General features: G+C 38.4%; 2 protein-coding genes across 3 annotated transcripts; one reads left to right on the top strand and one right to left on the bottom strand.

Annotated features, from left to right (window-relative positions):
• The first annotated feature begins 984 nt into the window (after positions 1-984).
• On the top strand, positions 985-3,220 carry LOC123015992 (alanine--glyoxylate aminotransferase-like). The gene is made up of 4 exons (XM_044416134.1): positions 985-1,173; positions 1,641-2,155; positions 2,520-2,864; positions 2,916-3,220. Exons 1-4 carry the CDS (start codon positions 1,024-1,026, stop codon positions 3,073-3,075), a joined length of 1,170 nt encoding a protein of 389 aa, XP_044272069.1. The 5' UTR covers positions 985-1,023; the 3' UTR covers positions 3,076-3,220.
• Positions 3,088-17,625, bottom strand: LOC123015990 (dorsal-ventral patterning protein Sog). 2 transcript variants are annotated; one of them, XM_044416132.1, is made up of 7 exons: positions 17,353-17,625; positions 8,436-8,539; positions 8,040-8,172; positions 6,644-6,712; positions 5,969-6,591; positions 4,306-5,916; positions 3,088-4,248 (listed from the first exon to the last, which is right to left on the bottom strand). In XM_044416132.1, the coding sequence occupies exons 1-7, from the start codon at positions 17,456-17,458 to the stop codon at positions 4,072-4,074; spliced, it is 2,823 nt and encodes a 940-aa protein (XP_044272067.1). In that variant the 5' UTR covers positions 17,459-17,625; the 3' UTR covers positions 3,088-4,071. The 2 variants fall into 2 exon arrangements, with proteins under 2 accessions (XP_044272067.1, XP_044272068.1); XM_044416133.1 differs by lacking the exon at positions 17,353-17,625 and adding an exon at positions 8,713-9,029.
• Between the last annotated feature and the right edge of the window lie 3,160 nt (positions 17,626-20,785).

The following is a 20,785-nucleotide window of genomic DNA, read 5'->3' on the forward strand; positions in this document are numbered from 1 at the left end:
AAGTAAACAACAAAAAAAGACATAAAATACTACAAAAATCATAAATTTTTATGCACCCCAAAAATACTCAAAAATCTATAGACCACCAGAAATTGGGCATATGAGAAAACCGTTGACAATCATCCAAAATCAAACATAATTAGTAATTATTTTATTAGTAAAAAAAAGCCATTTAGAGTGTTTAAAAACAAGATATTTTGTAAATTTTTTAGGTTGTTCTTGATATAATTTTGCAAGATTTTAGATGATTTTTAACAATTTTTTCATGAGTCCAATTTTTAGTGGTCTGCGTAGATATTGGGTACTTTTAGGGTGTATAAAAATTAGTGCTTTTTTAAGGATTTTAGTTGTTTACTTTTAAGAAAACAGTTAATTTTTAGGGTTCTGCCTTATTTTTTAAGACGCCAAATATACTGGTCCAGAAGGAACATTTTACATCCTACTGAATTAGCACCGGATTCAAAATTGGACTATTACCTGACATCCGCCATAGTAATAATATGTCAATATGTTTATGTAATTAGAGCTACTTTATGGAACTTTTGAACGCTCCCATGTGGTACATTCAAAACCAAATATTTAGGGAGTGAAATAGTAAAAGGGTTTTCTATCAAAATAAACAAAGGTTTTGTTACCGGAAAAAAATAAACTTGAACCGCCTCCGAGAAATGCTAACATTAATTACCATGTCCTATAACTCACGCTACATCGCGACACAATTATTTGTTTAATATTTCAAAGAGGCGGAATTATCTCAATATTGTGTAAAGTCGAAGGGTCCTATCAAAGACCTATCTTAATGTATTCTGACTACTTATCAGTTTCATTTGTGCCCATTCATTGAAAATGACCATGCATGTATAATTTTTCCACAGTTCGTCATCAAATTCTAGGTATACTCTTAAACTATTTGAATGTTAAAAGGTTAAACCTTGATAAAGTCATTATTTTGATAAGCAAGTAAATAAAGAGAGAGCTCATTTGCATGTATGATATTCCAAGTATTTATTTCATTGAATCAACATGGACGTAGCACCACCTCAAGAATTAGACCAACCTTTGCGAGTACCATCCAAGACCCTCATGGGTCCTGGACCCTCAAATTGCTCCCCACGAGTCATGGAGGCCCTCTCGAGACCCATTTTGGGGCACATGCATCCTGAAATATTCAAGGTAAAACCATTACAATTATCAAAAATGGTGCATCCTTTAAGTGTTTTAACTTAACATCTTTTATCATTCGACTACTAAGCATTCACTTAAATTTCTGACCTAATAAGTTGTCCTTGACTTTAAATTTAAGTTGGCAACAACAGTGAATAAATAATAATATATAGAGAAGGTACTGATTTTTATCGTCAAGTAGACCACAAATGTGACATCTTAGTTTGGCAACATTGACTATCAAATTCAAATGTCACTTTTTTATAGTTGTCATTCAATTTCGAAGGGCGGTCGTGAGCAGAACCGTCGCCAGTGTACCATCAGTGTTTCATTTCAATCAGTAAATTTTTCGTCACAATTATTCAATAATATATATCTTCTGTTTTTAGATTATATTCAATGTTGCCAACTTTAATTCAAAGTCATAGGCTACTTTAATAAAAAAATATATTGTAAATTAATAAAAATTATTATAGATAATGGACGATATCAAAGCTGGCATCCGTTATGTGTTCCAAACCACCAACCCTCTTACTCTCGTCGTCAGTGCCTCCGGTCATGGGGGCATGGAGGCCGTCCTCTGTAACCTCCTCGAGCCCGGGGACACGGCATTGATTGCCATCAACGGTATTTGGGGCACACGCGCCGCTTCCATGGCCGCCCGTTACGGGGCTAAAGTGGTCACCCTCGAAACCGAAATTGGCAACAATTTTACTCTCTCTCAGATTGAAAATGCCGTCAATAGGCACCGGCCGCACGTGTTTTTTGTCACTCAAGGCGAGAGCTCCTCCGGTGTATATCAGAATATCGAAGGAATTGGAGATATTTGCCATAGATATGGGTGCTTGCTCGCAGTGGACACCGTGGCATCTTTGGGAGGAGTGCCGTTTCTTGCTGACAGGTGGGGCGTGGACGCTGTCTACACGGGGACACAGAAGGTTCTAGGCGCTCCGGCGGGGCTGGCCCCCATCTCGTTCAGTCCAAGAGCACAGTGAGTAGATTGAGTTTTGTTCAATCAAGCGGTAGGGCCAAGGAAGAATAAGTATTCCGTCAATGTAGCAAGTTACAAAATAATAACAAAGATTAATAATTATTTTTAAATTAGAAACAAATTATATTATCATTATGCCAAAAAATAATAAACCAAATTAAGATTAGGAGCTGAAAATCCTTGGACAACCTAAGAAAACAAGCAAAATATTTTTTTAGAGCAGACAGAAGTTAATGTAAAGTTTTTATGAATAATAAACAATTTTTTTTGAAGAAAGGAATTTGTTAAATTAATATACGACGCCTTCGTGAACTCCGATTTTCTTTATAGAGTTAAGTTTCTGTGAATAATAAATAAATTTTAGGAGGAAAATTTTCGAGCGTAAGAGTCCTGTGAAGGTGCTGTATTGGGACATGACCGTATTGGGAGATTACTGGGACTGCTTTGGCCGTTCTCGAGTGTACCATCACACCATTGCGTCGCAACTTTTATATGGCTTGAGGGAAGGTTTAGCTCAAATTACTGAGGAAGGGTTGGAGAATGTTATCAGGAGGCATCAAGAGTGCGCTCAAAGGTTTTACCGAGGCTTGGAGAGGTTAAGCCTGCAACCTTTCGTTGATGATGTGTATAAGAGGTTGCCTACAGTCACCTCCATCAAAGTCCCTGATGGTGTCGATTGGCGGGAAGTGGTCGCGTATGCAATGAAAAAGTGAGTTTAGGTTAGGTTGGTAGACGTGTTAGTAATCGGGGTTTTTTCCAGTTACTCTGTGGAACTTAGTGGTGGTTTGGGTCCATCTGCGAATAAAGTGTTTAGAATTGGTTTAATGGGTTATAATGCGACGCCTGAAAAAGTTGATTTGGTTTTGGAGGTTTTGGAAAAGGCGTTGAAGGCAGCAGGTTGGAATCGGAGTAAATTGTAAACAAAAATGGCGTATGTTGGTGAAGCGTTTATTTCTAGCTAGCAGGTACACTTATATGTATAGCTTAGATTGTTACATGTTGCATTATTACCACTTCCATATCCTATTTAAAGTCAACACAAGAAATAAAAATTACCAAATGCAATCTTGAGGCCCTCTTTATCACTATATTACAATCTTACTGAATACAAAAGTTAGTTGGATAATAATAGAAGTATTATGTCTTAACTAGAAAAAAAAACTAATATACAAAGCGTATGGTTTTTTATATAATCATACAGCAAAAAAACTATGTACAATAAATTTATTTAACTGATATATAACTTAACACGTCCATAAAATCACATTCACACAAAAACTGATATAACCTAAAAAATAATTTAGCAAAATACTGTATTATTGCAAGGGAGATTCCGATTACATTTAAATGCTCTTAACGAGTGTAGTTTGTTTTAAGTACCTAAAAGAATTTTTGGGGGATGGCACCAAATGATATGTCCTACAAGGGTATTGATACAATTTACAAGAGGGAATATGTACAAGAACCAAAAAAATAAAACTTGAAAAATATCGAGTATAAATATTATACATAAGAGGTCGGTTCCTGTCCAAATCCTGCGTCCCTATCAGCCTTCATCTCTAGTGAGTATTAGGTTCCAGTCAGGAACCCCTGATACAACTATGGAATAACTTATACAATGTCAAATAAATAGTAATGATGCGACCCAGTCAAGTAATTAAGTAATATCCCGCCGAAAACTACATATAAAAAATAAATAAATAATCTGTCAAAAAAACCCGAATTAGTTGACTGCGCCATGTTCAAAACTTAACCTAAAAACTGACGTAAGCTAACTCGAATAAATACGACAGCTCCATCCATCCTACTGTCTCAGTCTTCTTTGGTAAACGGTAACTGGACTTGAAGTCCTTAAAGTTCCAATGCATGTACAACGGTCAGTCTAGTTTAACTAGTGACATAACTGAGCCACCGATTCAACTCTTTTGTAGCCGGTGGCCTTTCTTGTGTCGATACTTCCTGCACATTCGCAATGTACAACACTGACTGTTGTTCCACCTCATGCCAGCTTCCGTGCGTTGCTTCTTCTTCATACGGAACAGTTTCTCGCAAGTGGCTTTGTCACACTCCCTCCAACACGTCGGTTTACCATTCTGTAACACAAAAAAGAAACATGTAACAATGTCAAAACTATATACATGGTGACCTACCTCACATTTACAAGTAACACACTTGTACTCTCCTAAGGAGACAATGGAGGGGTGGTATTCACTGCCATTCACGTAAGGCTTCCTTGCATCGTACAGATTCGGACAGCCTCCCTCTGCCAAGATCTGCTCGGCACTCTTGGCGGGAATTTCCTTCCTAGGCACCACACCGTGAAGAAGCATCGGGACTTCGTCATCAGCCGAGTAAGTACCGTTCATGCTGTAGTCAACGCGTGCACAGTTCTTGCAACATTGCTTCTCATTGTAAATCCTCTTGCATTTGATCTCGAGGTACTTAGCGTCGCACGTACATACAGTACAGGAGTCAAATCCAGTTGGGATAAGGAACGGATGGAACTTACTCCCAGGGGAGTACGCCTGGCCGTTGAAGATACACTTTTGGGGCACATTCCGATTACTTTCCACTAAACTAGTAGAATTAACACAAATCGCACAACACTCCCCTGGTACTTTTTCAAGCTTCATATCGTCAGGACACTTGACTTCCGGACATTCCATTGTAAAACATTTGTTATTCCCATTTTCGCAAAAACACGTAGTACATGGGTTATCACTGGAAGTCCACTGGGCTTCCTGTTGGTAGAACTTGTTCTCGTAGAAACAATCTCCACTGGGACCAACGTCAGAATCGTCAACTATACTATGGACGTCGTTGTCGGGATTCTGCGGTTGGCAAGTCGAAGGAGCCATCACGTGGCGTACTGTCGCCACTAGAAGAGTGATCTTCGTATCCTTTTCCTTAATTTTGAGGAACCCAACTCCGTTATCCAACCGCTTGATTTCCTCACGATTCAAGGAATTGACGGGACTTCCTTCCACTTGGTTTCCTTGGAATTCGTCCAAGTAACGAGTGATCACTGGGGCACCCGGTGCCAGCATTGGGAGAAGCTCCAAGTACAGTTCAAGTTTTCTATCGGAACCCAAACCGGAAATGGACACATCATAATGGATGCAACAATCATTATCGACGTAGAGCCAGGCAATGCCTACGGCGGATGCAGGAAGTGTGTAATTCTCACGTTTTAGCAGGAACGGAGCTGGAGCATCACGAGCGTCAGCGACGGGTTTAGCGACTAGACGGCCGCGGACGAGACTAGTGTCGTTGGGGGTGGCAACATTGACGGCTAAATTACCCGAATAGAGAGGCTCTAGAACTTTCGGACTAAGCTTAGCTAAGGTACCATTAGCCCAACCGTTGATGAAGTCGAATGTTGGGGTGAGGTCTTCGAGTTCGGTGCGGCGTTTAGTGCTGACGTCCACCAGTGTTATAAACGTGGTGTTATCGGGTGTTGTTTTAAGATTATCAATTTGGACATTGTAAACGAGAGAGCCTTCGTTGTTCAAATAGAGCCAAGCAAGACCGGAAGTTCCGAACCGATTCGTGTCAGAAGAACTTGAAAGAGTCGTTTGGAATAGTTCACAAGTCACTTTAGTCACAACGCTGCCACTGAGACGAAGAGCCTCTGGTTTAGAGACAGAAGAGACGGTTAGAACGAGGCGACCACGGGTCAGTAGACGAAGATCGGCAGGAGTCACTGGGGATCGGACCTCGACCATGTTTAACTCATAGTGGGGTTTTTTCACACGAACCACCTAAAACAATTCCATTAGTATTTTTATTTTGGAGCAAGAAAGAACCAAGTACCTCTTGGAGAATATACTTTTTCTCATCAAGTGACAAAGTGACGTTGATCGGGACATCCGCAATGTCTTCTTCTGTGAAAAGCCCATTAAAAACAATTGCTAGATAGATAGAGGTTGAGACTGACGTCGAAATCGACACTATAGCGGTACCACCGGCTCCGGTCATAGTCCCAACAGCCGGTTCTAGCAAAGAACTAAAATTTTCAGTAGCGAGAGCGGTGTATTTCATGACTTGACCACTGAGAGTGAACTCAGCTTGATCTTTGACACCCCAAACGAGTGCCACATAAATTTTTTCTTGTCGGAAACGTTTGCGGTACTCGTGAGGAATTCGTTTCCATACACCACATACTTTCCTAGTCGCGTTCTGATACAAACTGTTGACCAAACCCCCGGATCTTGACAATACAAACTCTTCAAGAATATTGCCTTCATTGTCGACAAACTGAAGAGAGCGAGGTCTTGCCGCTTTATCCGAAATATAGAACGAGTAGTAGAGATTTTTCTTGTGGAAAGTGAACCTTCCAGTAGCGACCACATTATTCTTATTTAGATTGTTGGACATGAGCCTGAAGTCATTACGCAGGACTAGGGAGGACCTTTCGGTGAGAAGAGCAGCGTAATCTGTGAACTGTAACGTTAGATACGTTTGTTAAATTGCGAACGAGCAACATACGTTTGGTGCTGCTTTTCTCTTCTTCGTCGAGTACATTTTGGGGGACAATGTCTTGGATGATGTCAGAATCTGTAATCGAGATGCAAATGAGCGGATTCCGGTTGTTTGAAAATTATGAATGGAAGTGCCGGACGAGGGCGTAACTGCATCGATCGGAACAAATAGAAAGTTGGAAGAAAACAAACGAGGATCGTTCATATATGGCTATAACGACCATATGCGACAAAATCGTGTTAAATCGGGCCAACTTAGGGTTGCTACGTACTGTGACCGGGCTAGTGTCGTTCATTCTTGACGAAAATATGACAGTTCGTTTAAGGCCGATCTAGATGTTATATGACATGTCGCAGACGCGAGAACATTATCTCAGGTCGCGGGCGCCAGTCTGGCGTTAAAAGATCGCATTCATCACCGACAACCTGTCCATAAACCTCATTGATTATTCCATACGTTCGGTGGAAAACAGTGAGGACTAGCCCCTATACCTACCAAATGGAAAATACCATTGCTGCTATTTTTAGCAATCAAGAATGAAATAATAGCCGTGCGAGAGTCGCAAGGCACGCGTCTCGTAATAATAGACGTAACTAAATATTTACACTGGCGCCATGATATTATATGCAAACGTCATGAAACCGTGTCAGTACTGAAGAATAAACATCACGACACATCTCGATTGTATTGCTTTTTATTTCTATTGAAGTGTGCGAGGCTACAGTTTCTCCAGTTGATTGGACACATTAACATCACAAAAGCAAACCTAAATAAATCTCAATCCTCAAGAAAGAAGTAGAATTATTTTTGGTGATGTTAACAAGGAAGTTCATACTAACAGAATTATTCGATTCATTTTTTTATTACTTTCTCAATTTTGTCCAGTCTATCCCTGGCAGAGTGATCCGGGTCTTCGAACGGCACGAATCGGTTCCAATTAGCAATTGTGGGAGTATTATTTAATAACAGACGCGGTGTAGACGGAGGAGGCTCGCCGTGGCGCCATCTGCATTTCAGTGGGTGTCTTTCGACTCACCCACGACAGGAGTGTAATCGTGACGTTGCTCTCTTTGCACCGGTGGCCTTATCATGCCCTTTGAACCCGGTTCAAGAAGTCAACACTGTTTTGCAACAAAACAGGCGCCAATTAACCGATGTTCCTCGATGCGATCTTATTTCGGAGTCAGTGGCGGCGCTCACCCGAGATGTTTATGTAGGTCGTCGGGCGCCGTTCACATCTAGATGGCCTTGCGCGCCGTACTCTCAAAGTCAATATACCGCGAAAATGCCAATTTATGCAGAAAATGTTAATGAAACGCGCCGAGTATGCGGTTTTCTTATTACCTATTGCGTCAGAGCCGGCATAACGAAAAGGCCCACTTGGGGGGCGCGACGCACTTACCGTACATATCTCCAGGACACGTTTTACAGCAGCGCCCCGGCCGATGCACCGGCTCGTCGCAGGTGGGCTCCGGGCACTCGTTCTTGATGCTCCGGCACTGGACTCGCGCGACGATTCGTCGTTTCTTCTGAAGCTGGCGAAAAAAAACGAACAAAATCAAAACGGGAGGATACAGTTACCGGCGAAGGCGTCGAGATGCGAAAGGTGTCGGTAGATCACAGATGGAACGGTTGCCGGTCACCGACCCGCCTGACCTCTACCTTAGACGCCCCCATCTCGCAGTCTTCGCCGACGAGAAATCGGTGACACACTCTCCAAAGAGCGTGAAACTATCCCGTGAATTATTCATCAATGGATTATTGGTTTCGGCGACGCTTTGAATGAAATGTCACTCACCGGAACGCACTCGCATTTCATGCAGTACAGGACTCCGATGGGCACTCCGAGGTCGGGGATCCACTGCGAGCCCAGCTCGCGGACCTGCTTCCCGAACACACATTCTGCAACCAAAAACAACACATAAAAATCATATTCATTCAACAGAAAGAATTCTACCAACAGGTGTGCTAAAAGAAATCTACCACATAAGTCAAATACTCAAAACACAAACTTTGAAAAACTATCCCGACTGACGGATTCTTGTTGTGTCCGATAGAAAATATTTCAATTTTACCTTGGATTATCCTCAGGAAGAAAATGTGATCATTTCTAAGTTTTTAGTGTATTTTAGTAAAATAATTATAGCTGGGAAGCAAAATACAAGAAACACACTGAAATTAAAAAATATAAATAAGTTTTTGAATTGAAAATGAAAATGATTGCAAATATTATAGTGGTAAATCGTGCATCTTGTGTCCTTTTTGCGGTTTGGTTGTTGGCCCTTGTGTGAGCAACCTCTCGAGGAGGCTGCCAAGTCGTGGTCCCGACAATGCGGCCATGCCCGCCCGCACATCGATTTAGATTTGACCTTTCCCAACTATTGCAGCAGACAACGTGTCTGTAGATTTAATTGCGCGCCCCCCCGATGGAACCCCCGGCCGTTACGCAACGGGACTCGAACCGCATGCGCTTTTTTTATTATTATTCGGTGATCTAAGCGACACTGGCCTCAAAAATATGTTTACTACGCCGAGTCGTCGTATTTTTGACGATTATCATCGTTGTTTTTTGTTTTTTGTCTGGTCGCTTTATAATTAAAGCGCGCGACTATTTCCAACTGTTTAGAATCGCTCGGATTGCTACATTGCATCGTACTTCGCAAATGTCAACTCGGAGGTGTGATCTTTGCTCGTAACATGCATTTCCACTTAGTGTACGGTTTACTTTTACCGGCCATGTTGAACACCCCGCCATTTTGGACACACACGTGATCGCGGGTGAAATAATTAAGTCAGCGTAATTAATAAGCGATATTATTAAATAACAAAAAACGAGTAATTGCGGCTTAATGATAGACATTAGAAGCGCATTTGCATACAGGCATTTAATGCATTTTAATAAATTAAATGGATAGGTTGCTACTTGGGCTGATAATGGCTGACGTGGAGCAAACCGGAACAAAAAGTGCAACCCAGTGGCGTACATGTCATGTGTTTTTACGTAATTTCCATTACGCTGAGATTGAAAATTAAAAGTCGACGCTGCTTAAAACATTAAAAAGTACTCTAGTGAAAGTTGTCTTAACAATTTTAACAGCAATTGACGTATTCATGATATATATCTAGAAATCATAATACTTATCTTAAGAAAGCAAAACGTTATATTGCCACTAATGAGTAACATCAGGACGATTCAATAACTTTAGTTTTTATTTCGGAATTCAGTGGCGCGCCGGTAAAAATGTGTTTTTCATTAAAATAACAGACGCGGTTTGCGAAATCCAAGTGTTTTATCATCCACTTTTAGATTTCAGGCGTTGAGCTGACGCGTCACTTTGACGACCTTTAGATTATTATTTTAAAAGTCCTTATTTTATATATAATACAAGTTTCGTATCGGTGAGGTCAGTTTAGGCGTCTGGGAATAGAAACTAACGCTATGGACTTGGTTCAAGTAAATATTAAATGACATTGCATTTATGTTTTAATCGAAATCACATGTTAACACATCAGCAGTAAATTCTTTAATGTTACGAGTAAAAAACATGAACTAGATTGCATGCATTTACCTGTAATTATGTAAAAATCATCTATTTTGTAATAACTAAACTGAAAATTTAAATTTTGCACACAATTAATCGCGCAAATTGCTACCTTATCTAATTAGTGCAAAAAAGATCGTAATTATTCGAGAATGATAAGAAAATGACAGTCTAATTATCGCGAAACTTGTCCAAATTAATGAAAGTGGAGAAAAATCCCATGGAATTAAAAAATAATTGGTCGAGTTGTTGTAAACTGTCGGCTTGGTGTGTTTTGAATGAATTAGAAATGCGTATTTTGAATACAATACCAAAGTTTGGGTAGCGCGTCAAGGTCGCGCGTCTATTCTACCGGATGACGTCACATTGTTCGCGGGTGGTTTTGTCGCAACACCGGTGGTAGAACCCGGTCTTGCCGTAATGATACCTTTATTAAACAAGTTGATGGCGAATGTCTTATTTACGTTAAGCAGAACAATTTCGTCGTGTTTTTGTTGTACAAGTTGAAGTTTTTCGCTTCACGGTGGGCTGAGACAGCTACAATTCTCTCTCTTGAGAACTGGTTTGATTTTTTCCGGTATGTAAGTAAGTATAACTAGCGCATATTTTGCGATAATATGGCGTCGTATGGAGTGCGTGCCATCAATTCGGGCTGGTTTTCAGGCTGCGAAAGTGAGAGTGATCAGCGCACGCCATGTGGAAGACGCGGCGCGGCCATGGCGCGCTAGACGCCGCTCAAATGCCAGGAGTTCAATCCAGATGGGCCTCAGGATATATTAGTCATGTTATATCGAGCTTGGCGCGAATTCAATGCCGCAGACGGACGACACACCTCTAGACGAGGCGCATCGGCCAAGAGGCGAGCTGCAAAGGTGCACTCGACCGCTTCCTGGTCCGCTGACGTCAACATTGGACCGCTAAGCCGATAAATAACGCCGTTCGTGGACTAATAGCACGATAATTACGTCTGCTTAATCTTAATTTAATTCGATTTCGCGGCCGGCGCCACAACCAACCGCTCTGCTCTCTCTATATGTCAGTATTACAGCCGCATTCAAAGTCAACGATCTGGTAATGTGGTTGCAAATACGCGCCCGGTACCCGCTCCTCTTTTATCCAACTATATTTAGACCTTTGATTCCCGAAACGAGTCGAATAACTACTTCCGCCAACACCATAATTAACACCCGAATCGCACACACGCAACTCTCTCCTATCAGACCGCTACATCCATTCCAGGCAATCTAGGCTACAGCCCAGGCACCAACATATTTACTCGAATATGGTACAAGTTAATCGACTTTACAAGAAATATAAGAATAGATACACCGAAAATAACAAAAACAAATATTCCTCGTCATCTTAAGATTTGTCAATTTTATCAAATTTAATGTACAAGGTGATCAAAAATATCTAATTGAGTTGGTAACCGATTTAAGAGCATTTTCTCAATCAGCTGTTTTATAGTTTTGTTGCATGTGCTCCTATTTAATTCGAGCTGTCAAATGATGCTGTCAGTGTCAAAATGTCAACAACAACTGGAAATGGTACTATTGAAGACAAAATACTTTGGTCGTCAAATCACTTGAGTGATATAAAGCAACCACTAAGATGGTTAACCTTATTTTTTACTACTCTTAACTATTGTCAAAATTTAAAATTGTTAAACGTTCTTTGCCACTTGTTGACAACATAACAAATAACAGTAGTTTTTGCAGTACCCAGTTTTTCTACAATTTGGTGGACAATCCCTCAGAAGAAAGGAAGACGATTCAAATTGCAATTTTTTTTTGGACAGGAGAAAAGTCAATAATTTGAAATTGTCAGCAATATTATTGACTTGACGTTAATGCATGATTTATGATTTTTTTTGAAGTGACAGAAAAATGTTGTCACAATAGTACAGTGCCGGACAATAAATTTGGTCTACCACAAATGTCCAAATGACATTCGCTTCGACAGCAGGCTATACAGGATGCGCCAGAACTCGCGCCCCAGAGAAAAATGCCATATATAAGGTGAGATACCAGGAACATAGAAAAAATGTTAAAAAAATTTTATCTAAAAAAATTTCTAAGTTATGAGGGTTTAATTTATGAGGCAGAAGTTTGTCTACGTGACATCCCCCCTAGAGAACGGATAATTATTCGAACTTTATTAAAGTATGAAAGCATATTGGTGACAGTTTGATGTCTGACAGTGGTGACAGTATTATGACAATAAAAAAAAATCTGCACCTCAATTATATTGACAATAATTCATGGTTTATATCTAATTTTTTCGAAGGAACAGAACATTGGTGGACCAAATTTATTGTCCGGCACTGCACTGATTAAAAAAAAATAGAATTGACAATTGAATTATTGGTACTTAATATGTACTAGGTTGTTGTAGGTGATAGTAATACCAGAGGGTGCTCTTCAGAAATTAATGACAATTGAATATACGAGTAAAATTATGGTTTTTAAAAACGGTTAATGTTGCCAACTTAATCAGACACAGGCTGCTATGCTCTAATATATTTATTAATTAACAATAGTGTTTGAGTTGGCAACAGATGGCTGATAGCAACCAAAGCCAGGCGAGACTGTCAAGCTGTCAGCAACCATAAGTACTTGTGCTATTTAAAAATAAAATCCAGTATTGCCAACTCAAATAGTCCATTCTTGATTACTCGCTACTATAAATGGCCGAGTCGGACTAGGAAAACTTGGAACCAGCTGTGATGCCCCATATATGTGTTATTTTGATATTCAGCGTGATTTATACTCGTAGTGAAAAATTATAATTGAGTTTCAAAAGCCTGTGTTTTTAACACCTAGGTACATCAATAACTTGTGCAAGATAAAAAATACACTTTTCTCAGATACTTTTTTATTTTTAAATTTTTTAAATGCTAAATTGATTATTATAAAAGAAAAAAAAAGAAACTTAACTTCGTAACTAGTTGCGACGGTTTAGAGTAAGTATTCGGTGACTAATTGTAAAAACATAATAAATGTATTTGTTATTATTTCAGAGATTATTTTGACATTTTTAACATTTTATTGTATTTGTTGTGTTTATCTGTTCTTCTTAGAGCTTATGGTCGGAGTGTACTACCACCGCCAGTGTCCACTACTGTTCGCCAAAACGTTTAGCCCGTGTGGGAGCATCGAAAAAACCACATCCACCTTTTATTGAATGCTAATGCAGAGGTGTTCCGCATGGAGTGTGGCCGGCCGCACGTAGGTGCCCTCTAGTTCAAGAACGAACGGCGAAAAATGGACGGCCATTGTGTTGCCGTCAAAAAACGCGAATATTTGTACAAGTCGTGTGTCATACTTATTTAAAACACCTGTGATTCGCGCGCTAAGGTGTGTGTTTATTGTTCATCTGGCACGCCATAAATTATGTGGGTGGATGCGAGGGGCGAGGGACACTGCTATTAGCCCGGACTGGAACGCGCCTACTTTACATTTGCCCACTTTTACAAAAACACCAATTCAAAAAATACACACTCCGCTAATGGAAAACCCATAATTAAGTCATTCTCAGAAACGGCTTTACGTTGCAAAAATCATACCATCTCATTACTCACGGAAGATTTCACTTACTTGCAGTTTTATTAATTACTAACTCACTAAAAAAGGAGGAAACTCTGAAAATATCTTCTTAGTTAAAAAATCCTGTGTTTCACAAAAGCACACTCATTAGGGACAATTAATTAAATAACTTTTTTTTCTCTGAAATTAATTAGAGAAAAAAATAGTCACATTTCTTGGAATAACGACAATGAAGATTCGTTCTCGACTCTAAAAGATTATTTTATTTTTGAACTGATAAAGTGTTTTGAATACAATCGAAATTTGTGTGGATATAAACCAAAATTGAAGCAATCGTCAGAAACGACCAAATCGTTTGGCACAAACCGATATTACATAAATCTATTTTTACCTAAGTTTTTCGCGAAATTGAAAATTTCGAGCTGTTGGCATGAGTAAATTTACGCCCTGCCGATCAGACGTTGATTTTGGAGGTCGTCCAAACCTCGTGCCCTTTTCCCGGTTTGCCTTCGGTCGGTGTCTGAAACGCCGCTAAAGACCTGTCTGCAAGTCGTGCGCAATGTTTTCTGCACGAGTTAACAAATTCGCAGCAAATTACAAGGTGGGACACGCGATTGGGGGGGCTATCATCGCAGCTTGGGCATTATGGCGCCCAAATAAAATAAACGGGCGCTCATCGCGCGTCGAACAATAAACACACACACACACGAGAAATAAACCGATTTAAAGGCGTTGAAAAGCGATCGTCGGCCAAAATTCCTCTGCACTTTCGAAAATCGAAATGTCGTTAACCTCGATGGTCGAGATAAATACTGCGCGGTTTTACGCCAATTTCACAACGATCCTTATGTAAATACGATGATGCCAAATAGAACATTAATTTTCAAGGTAAATGTGTTAATAAATTACCAGGACTCGCGGAGAGAGAGCAGTAATTAAGTAGTAAATTAATTTTTAGTAACATGTAATGTTGACATTTGCAAAAAATTCGCCCGGTGAGGCTATTTTTAAGAACTACTTATTATGCAAATATTGCTTATTACAACTCGGTTATTTTTTGACGGGAAATGTCACGGAGCCCCCCGAACGCGGCCCCCGGAACTGAAAATTTTGTTTATGTTTACCGCTGATTTTATCGCGTTTTTGGTAGACGTGTTCATTAAATATCGATGATTTTGCATTAATCATTTTTAATCGAAAGCGACGTGAACGCGCAAGGTTAGCTGTAAAGGCGGCAAGTGGACAAGACACAACACAAATGGCTGTCCGGACAAGAAGTAGAGTGACCATAAACTCCACCCAACACACTTAAGATTTTGTTTAACAAACGTTTCTTGTAGCGATTAAATTACAGCGATTTCACGTGTTGTAAACCTGGAACCGGTTTGTGTTTCAGGCTGCCAGGTTTTACCGAATCTATGTACTAGGTTGCGACAGGTAATGAATGAATGAAGCGCGTCCTTGCGTCCCAAAAAAGGAAGCAAAGATGCAGCAGCAATCGCAAAACCCGCGATTCGTGTTTATTTATTATCCATCTCTTTACGATTTGTTGTCGTGACTAAAAATAGCCGGCGCCAACGATTGTTAAAATTCGAATTGGATTTGTTTATCGTTACTCAATCCGGAGTCTTTTTGCCCCCGTGCTCTTTTTACGCAGTTGCGTCTGATTTACGCGCAATATTTCAAACGCATTCCTCGCAAGTGGGATCATGCTGCACCAACACATATCAAAAACAATTATAGTCGCGGTTACGACGTCCACGTCGCGACGCCGAGTTATTTGAGGCTGGACTCGATTCAGGTCGTCCACTCCGAGACGGACGTCCGAAGACGACCTTCGATTTTTCGGACTTTTTTATGTGAAACTTAACACTCGGCCTTATCGAAAATGGGGATCGGAGACGTGGAGGTATGTGACGAGTCGACAATGTCCCGTGTGATACGAGCGGGACTAAAAATGGAAATGAGAAGACGGTTATGTGCATGCCGACGTGACACAGGTGGCTGGAAAAAAGAGAAATGCGCACATTTTGCGCGCTGGAAGACACCAAAGTGCCAAAATCAAAACTCACAAAATCAAGAAAAAACACAAGAGACTGCACCTAATTATTTTTTACAGCCTGAAAATATAACAATTTAAAATAATTAACCATTTGGTAATTTTGTTGTTTTTTGTCTCGGAATGAATTTAAAAGAATGGCAAAAATGACTGCAAAAAGTTAATTTGATCACGAATACACCTCAATAAAGAATAAAGACGCTTTGAAATAATTTTTTTTTTCTAATGTTGGGGCAGCAGATTCAATTTTGTTTCAGGAATATAAAAATAAATTAAATTACATTTGACTGAAAGAAAATTCTCGAGGAAAATAATTTCGTTACTGTTGTGTTTTAGCATGGACTAGGTTTTATAGCAAATCAATTTGTTGAAAGATTTTTTTTTTAATGTAAATAATGCCTAAAATACAAAACACAACCAACTGATTAATAAGAATTAAAAAATAGGCGGAAAACAGCAAAGTTCTGTTTCTCTGTTTCATTATGACAAATTTATTCTATTATTGGATATATTATATTTTTCATGCATTTTTGGGTTTTTAAAAGATTTTTAGATTTCTCCGTTATAAAAGATTCCAAAACGAACTTTCAAAATTATTTTGTTTTTGGAGAATAAAAATGAAGATTCACATCGAAAGTTTTAGGGGGCCAAAAACATCTTATAACACAAATTTTTCGATTTTTCACAAAATATCTGAAATCAGTAAGTAGCAGGAGTTTCATAATTTAACTTGTAAAAAACATTTTTCAACAGAAAAAAATATACTTAATTTCGAATTACATACTCATATTTAAATAATTTAACTATTGCATTTCAGTAAACCGGCCCTAAAAGAGTCAAGGAATATAAATATCACATCGCCGTAAACATTTTACAATTTAACAAACAAGAAATACAATTTTACCACCTGTAATTATTAATAATATTTAAAGTCAAAACCGATTTTTGTTTAATGTTATAATCTTGCTTACACATTGCTAATATTAAATTAAGGTTGTGGCAGATTAGGCTTAAGTAATTTTCGGAGATAAGGCAAGTAAGTTATTGCTACATTTCCTTAAACGATATTTTAGATGGAAAATTGCTCCCCCTCAAAAATTTAACAAATGACCAGTCAGAGTGAAGATATGATAAAAAGTAAATTTAAGTGACTTTGATAATATTTTCGAAAATGAAAATGTCAAAATGGACAATAAATGATTTTTTTAATCGTCCTCTAATTATAGAAGACCTTCATCCTGTTCGATTATGTCAAACACGGCCAAAACAAATAGATCTATTTTTTCCTATTTATCACCGAGATTAATTGAAGTAGCTGCTGAAGTAATATTAATTATCGCCAATATCTCGTGATAAGGCATCTTAAAAGTTGTATATTTTCCATTCGTGCGATAAAAAAGGTCTTATTTTCGCGTCCTGGAAAGTGAATGTTGCACCGGCAGTGTTATCACTGCCGGTGACCTTGAGATTACCCCTAACACTCCTCATCAAAAAATAAAAAATAAATAAACAAACATCAGGTGATGTCAAAGTTCAAAATTATTAAAACGGCGCCGGGTTGCGTAATACCTGCAGCCTTGTTCCTGGTCCTGGTGCCGTCGTCGAGGAGCGGCGCCTTGTTCCTGGCGGCGGCGAGCGTCAACAGCACGCAAAAGAAACCCCACGTGAGCATCATCGCACTTATTTACCAAAAAAACACACACAACACTTCACTTCGTGGCAGTTTTATCTCGAATACATCTTCACAGATACGACTTATTTATGTAATAATAAGGTGACACTGTGACGTAGACGTACGAACGCGTCGCCAGCCTAGTGGAAACTGATTGCTAAGAAAGCACGACGTACGACTATGTACTATTCCCCTACTCCCAGCTCCTTCTATTTATCCTGTAGGATGGAGCGGCTGAGCTTTAGGATAAAGCCACGCTCGGCCAATCCAAGATGAGAGAAGAGGCTTTAGCCCCCCACCAGACCTACCCCCGACTCGGTGGATTCGAGGATTGCGCTTTTTTGCAATCGTGATCGATGGGAATGAGCGAGAAGTGAAAGTTTGTTGCGTCAGATGGAGCTGAATTTAAGCGGTTTCTTGGTTTTCCGGGCCGACGAAGAAGTTACTGGATGTGGAGGCGGAAGAGAGGCGATCGACTGATGTGGCCTCATTTTACACAAAAACTGCCCGGTTTGGACACATCTCTAACCGCCAATCACGAAACTATTTACAGAAACACAAAATTTCCGAATTTGTAAAACCGGAGAGGCAAGTCGGCGAAGATCACACGTTTCTAACGAAAGTTAGACGATGTGCGATGAACACTTGTGGAGAAAGTCGAGAATGACAACAAATAAAACGATACAAATTTGTTGATATTTTCATAATACCTCTAATATACTACTCACTATCAAAATGATAACTCTGATTCTTAGTAAAAATCTGAATATAAAGGACGAGGATCAACCTACAATTCTGGCAATTTTTCGCTCAATTGCGATTCAAAAAATTAAATGTCCTTACAAGTACTTCAAATCAACTTCGCACCGACAAACACAAAAATTCTGCAAAACATGTTACATTAAAAAATTATAGAAATATGATGACAAATCAGGTGATTGCAAGAAATTGTCTGTCACGTACTTTTAGGATTGTTTTTTTTTTTTCGTTTCTTTTTTAAATAAAACGATTTTTGACAACATTTTAACTAACTTAAAGTGTAAGACCTTTTATCCCTTGATGTAAAAAAGTAAACCTGAAAGAGAAATTAGCAAGTCATATTACAATAACACAAAGCTGTTAATTGAACCAATACGTTTATAGTTTTTTTTTTAATTTCTTCTAGTTAATTGCGATCACGTAGCAGTTTCAAAGTTTGTTTTGTTTAAAAAGCTTGTAAACTATACTTAAGAACATATTGTAAAACTTTTGCAATTTTTTTGCACATTTAATCGCGATGAGTGATTATCATTGCTCCCAAATTTTTAATCCAAATTTCAAAATCTAGTAAAAAAATTAATTACTTTGTCACCAAATGAATTTGTGTTACACTTATAATGGCGTATGTAAATAAAATTTGTATTGTTTTATATCCAATTCGTAATTTTTAAGTATGATTTTGACAATTTTTAAAATAGTTTAGTTTTATCACTTTGGTGACAGATCTATTATTCTAAGGGAAAACCCTTTTATTTGACTAAAACTGCACATATTTATCACTTTTGTAGCAAATCAGATTTTAATATGTGAATAGAATTCCGTCGTACGAATGCTTTTTTATAAATAAGCCGATGTGATATACTTTTGGACACAAACACTTAGAAATTTTAAAATATTTTTTATTTCTTTAGCAATTTCAAAGTTAGCTTTATTTAAACAGCTTTGCTTAAACACTTAAACGACATTTAACATTCTTAGACTAGATTTTGCAAATTTCATTGGTGGGTTAATAATGCTTCCGAAATTTTATTTTATTTTTTTTAATTTAAATCTAATAAATAATTTAAATTATTTTATCTCGGACAAATTGTAAGAATACAAATTGGTTTTTCTTATATTGTTTATAACTATGCACTATAGCTCCAAAGTTTATTTTATTTAATGTAGCTTTGCTGTTATATAATTCTTGTATTCGTATTTTAATTTCTGAATGAAATTATATTACATTTTTCAAAATGTTAGTTACTTAAAATTATGTGTGTAAATATTAAATAAACAGAATTCAGAATATTCTCGGCGTACAAGTCAAAAATAAAACTCAATGTAAGGTCACAGAGAACTAAATAGGATAAATCGCAGATATGAAAAAATAAAAGATAATTAATTCATTATTTATAAGATTTCTAAAATTTTCTTTGAAATTATTTCCAGTACACAATTTGTAATTTACAATATTATGACAGATTGCAAGATTGCACAAAACTCGATAGAGCTTTTGCAATTTCGAAACAACCTTGATGAGGTCAGGTTTATTAATTGTTTTTCGCGTATTATCAGTTACTTAAATCTGATGTCACATTTCCTGCAATTTCGAATGTAACCGATCATTTTCGCCTTCAAGTCCTCAGATCAAAATTCAGCACGCGTCCTCCATTTTTATCCTGCAGCTTCCAGTTTGTGAAGTCGTCCTCGAGACAAGGCGTTTTTGCCAACATGCTCGCAATTTGTACGATTTCCTATCAACAGTAATCAGTCGAGACGCACTTTGGAGGAAATGGACCAAGGTCTGTTCGAGACGCGGCCGTATATAAGGCTTTCTTCGACAGAACTTACCTTTTATAGCCAGCACCGAGATCTTTCCATACTTGTACTGCCGACAAGAACAACCGAATCAAACACAGAGGCGCCACGTTGCAAAATTACATCAAATCAAATTTCCATTATCTCTTGCCTAAGAATTATTTATAATTTTATCAGAAAATAAAGTTAATATTGTGAAATTTTCTGAATTTGTTTTCCCAGTTTCAAAATCTATTGACTTTTTAGCAAATTTTACTCAAAAGTTTGACTTCGTATCTTATTCAATAAAGGTTCAAAGGCGCGTTATCGGCTTTATTACTATTACAATCTCTTGCAATTAGCTTTCTAGTGGCAAGCCTTCGAGGAACCCCCAGGAGTTCGGTATTCCCTACCTAATCCAGAAGTCAAGAAGCTAATAATGGGAGGTAGATTAGCCCCAAATTGTTGGGAATTCCCATCCCTTTAACAGGTAGCGTAATGCAAATCAGCTTGATAAAATGGCGTAAAAGCCGCAATTAAAATAGTAATTTGTGTCCCATTACACACTCGCAGCCGACATCAATCAATGCCGCATTCTTAACAGTTGACTTAAGAAATATTTTTAACTCTGCAGAAATAAATCGAGTTATGATAATAAAGAGGGAAATAATAGACCTATCGAGTACATTTGCATGACATCATCTATTGTTACAATTGCTCCGGTATACGAGGCGGGAACGAAAAGAAAACAAACGATTTTTGATGTTAAATAAACAAAATATTTTCGTGGGT

The sequence above is a fragment of the Tribolium madens genome, unplaced genomic scaffold (genome assembly GCF_015345945.1).
Source record: "Tribolium madens isolate multiple individuals breed KSU strain unplaced genomic scaffold, Tmad_KSU_1.1 Scaffold_19;HRSCAF=116;Tcas5.2_LG9, whole genome shotgun sequence".
Lineage (NCBI taxonomy): Eukaryota > Metazoa > Arthropoda > Insecta > Coleoptera > Tenebrionidae > Tribolium > Tribolium madens.